General features: G+C 37.0%; 1 protein-coding gene across 2 annotated transcripts in view; it reads right to left on the bottom strand.

The window, feature by feature from the left end:
- LOC104719570 (phenolic glucoside malonyltransferase 1-like) overlaps positions 811-2860 on the bottom strand; it is a 4086-nt gene continuing 2036 nt past the window's right edge. The window contains exon 2 of one of the 2 annotated variants that reach the window (XM_019230880.1): positions 811-1796. In XM_019230880.1, the coding sequence (XP_019086425.1) occupies positions 1027-1796 (770 nt within the window). In that variant the 3' untranslated portion in view covers positions 811-1026. Of the gene's footprint in view, positions 2438-2860 lie in introns of those variants that run through there. The other variant, XM_010437514.2, reaches the window with a different exon arrangement.

Here is a 2860-nt window from a genome sequence, read left to right as displayed (position 1 = left end):
CTATTAGTTCTCTGCTTTCTTATGTTTTGGAAGCTCCTCTGTCTTCATATGTTTTGTAGTGACTTGAAACTTTGTTTTCGACTAAGAATATTTTATATAACAGGAGTTTGCAGTAAAAAAAAAAAAGAAGAAAAAAATAGACTAATTTGTTTTTCTATGTATTGTAACATATGTTTAGAAGTATGTATAATGTAATATATTTATGTTTTCATAAGATGTATTATAATTATAATTTATAGTTTTATTATTCTTATTTTGTATAAATACTAACCAACATTTGTTACATTATAAATTATATTAAAAAAACATTTTCTATAAATAATTAACTTTTAATTCTTAAAACACTCATATTTAAGGTTCACCAATAGAAGGAGAAAAACTAATATACATAGTTAGTGACCCACCTACTATGGAGCAGTGAACCTTCGATGTAATTTATCTATGTTATATGGAGAGGTTGAAGCTTTTAGTTTGGGCGATGAAGTGTATGATTTGGTGCGGACAATAGCGACGTAGTTTTACTCACCGACTACTTAGACATGTGTTTTCTCCTTCCGAATGACCGGTCTTCTCAATTTATTCGGACCAGATCAAGTGTGATAAAAAAGAGTTCTCTACTTTTTCTTTTTCTCTTAATTTTGTAGTGCAAATGCTAAAGCGAATTTCTTGACATAAAAAAATTGTACCGAACCACGGTATGTTAGTTTTGTAAACAATTTTTCTTCGAGTTGACTTCCTTTGAGCTAATCTATTAAAGCTGTCGACAAAAATATATATATATATATATATATATATAATATACATAGTTAGTGAGGTTTAAATTAAACTAGTATTAAATTTAATGTTAATTTAAAGTTAACAAACCCATTAAGGGCTGTTTAATGATGATGCTCTAATAAGATTTTACCATTGGAGAAGTCATTGAAAAATCTCTTAATGAAGTTCTTAAGTTTAAAAAATGTGAAAATTATAATAAATTATACTACTGGAGATGCTCTTACAATTTTATTTTGAGGAAAAGAGTGGTCAAACTTTTAGACCGTTATGGAGCAAATCAATGAGAGCATCCATTTCATGTTTCTTGAGAGAGAAGCCAACCTCCACACCGCCATTTCCATCTCTACTCTCCACCAAGGAAATCGCTTCGCCTTGATCAATCGACACAACCACCACTTTCTCTGGTATGCCCCACCCGAAATCCAACCCATATACTCCAAACCGGGTCGAATCCGCAACAGACAGAACCTGTGCTCCTTTGGGAATACTACTATATAACTCAACAAAATCTGGGATCTTCCACACCACACTCTCGTCCAATTCCTCAACCAACTCGCTCACCAACTTTGTAGAAGCCAAAAACCCTTCTTCCCCCATAAACGTATCTGCGGTTAATGGAATTTTACTAGCAAGGATGGCGCAATTACCGAAATAACTCGATGGGATCGGTGGAGTGACTTTATTTCGACAATCCACAGCAAACACACACCCAACAGGTCTATTTGGATCTCCACCTCGAGCTCTAATCAAGCAAGTTAAGGCATATGAATATGTTATCACAAACGTGGACAAACGAAGCTCCTTTGACGAGGAAGAGGAGGAGGACGACTCTCTCTTGAGCCTCTCCCGAAGGGTTTGGATATCTTCGGGAGTGAGCTCAAGAGTGTACCGAACTGCGTCAGGACTAATCACGGGAGACGGACGAAGCTTTAAACTCTTGGGGTTTTCTGGTTCTTTACCGCCCATGAACGTTTTCACTAAAGTCTGCCATGAGTTCAAAACTTTTATATCGCCATTTGGTGGACCTTTTATGACCGTGCGATCGTAAAATGGAATCAGATCCTGAGGTAGAGAAGAATCTTGATGTTTACATATGTGCGCCCAAGATTTGAGAAAACTGATTGTCGTTTTCCCATCGGAAACGGCATGATGTGCTGTTACGCCGATGCAAAACCCTTGGTTTGGAAACAGCGTAACTTGAAACGACATGACCGAGGCTGAGTCGTCGAAGCTTTGTAACCTAGGGACTAACGGGTGTAACTCGGTGGAGAAAAATGGTTCCTTACCGGTTAAACGGGAGAAATCGGCGTTTGACTCAGCGACGGTTAATGAAACGGCGTCGTTTGGAGAGTAGAGGATGCTCGGTTTGGGATCAAGTTGTTTCCAGACGAGTTGGCCGGCAAGGGGGAGATAGTGAGAGAGGGATGAAGAGAGAGAGGTTTTGAGGTTGGGGACGATGACTGAGTCGAAAAAAGAGCGAGTTGCCTCGGTTAGACGAAAGAAGATGACTCGTTCGACTGCATGGATCTTGAACCAACGAAGGTCGAAGAAAGTAAGTGGGAGAGTGTGTGACTCGGACGAGTCAGAGTTTGAAGGAGTGACTCGGTCGACGTGGATAAATTTTAGTGATGAATCCATTTCTTTGGTGGATAGATACTATATGCTGGTTCTATATAAATGCGACGTAGAATAAAACAGAGCCACTGATTAATGATTACGTTGAAAATTATTGAAACATGAATCGCGTGTCAATTTTCAATATTAGTGTAGTAAATATTTCCCAAAAGTGAAACATGAGCTCAAGAGGGTACCCAAAAGATTAACAAAAAAGAAAGAGAAATGTAAACAGTTATTACGGTTCGGAATCAATGTTTTTTTTGGGGTTTTTACTGGGGTTTCGCTTACGCTTTATTTCTATTTTCACGATCAGCTTGCTTGTTTTGTGTTGTAAGTTTTGGTGGTTTTTGAAGCTTTTTAGTCTTTTCTTTTTCTTGACCAAAAAAAAAAAAGTCTTTTCTTTTTCATGTGTTCTATAAATATTATATACTTAGTAGTATTGAACCAAAAAAAAAAAAAAAAAAAA

The sequence above is a fragment of the Camelina sativa genome, chromosome 10 (genome assembly GCF_000633955.1).
Source record: "Camelina sativa cultivar DH55 chromosome 10, Cs, whole genome shotgun sequence".
Classification (NCBI taxonomy): Eukaryota; Viridiplantae; Streptophyta; class Magnoliopsida; order Brassicales; family Brassicaceae; genus Camelina; species Camelina sativa.
Note: the sequence above shows the minus strand (reverse complement) of the source record. Positions and strands in the feature narration are given on the sequence as shown.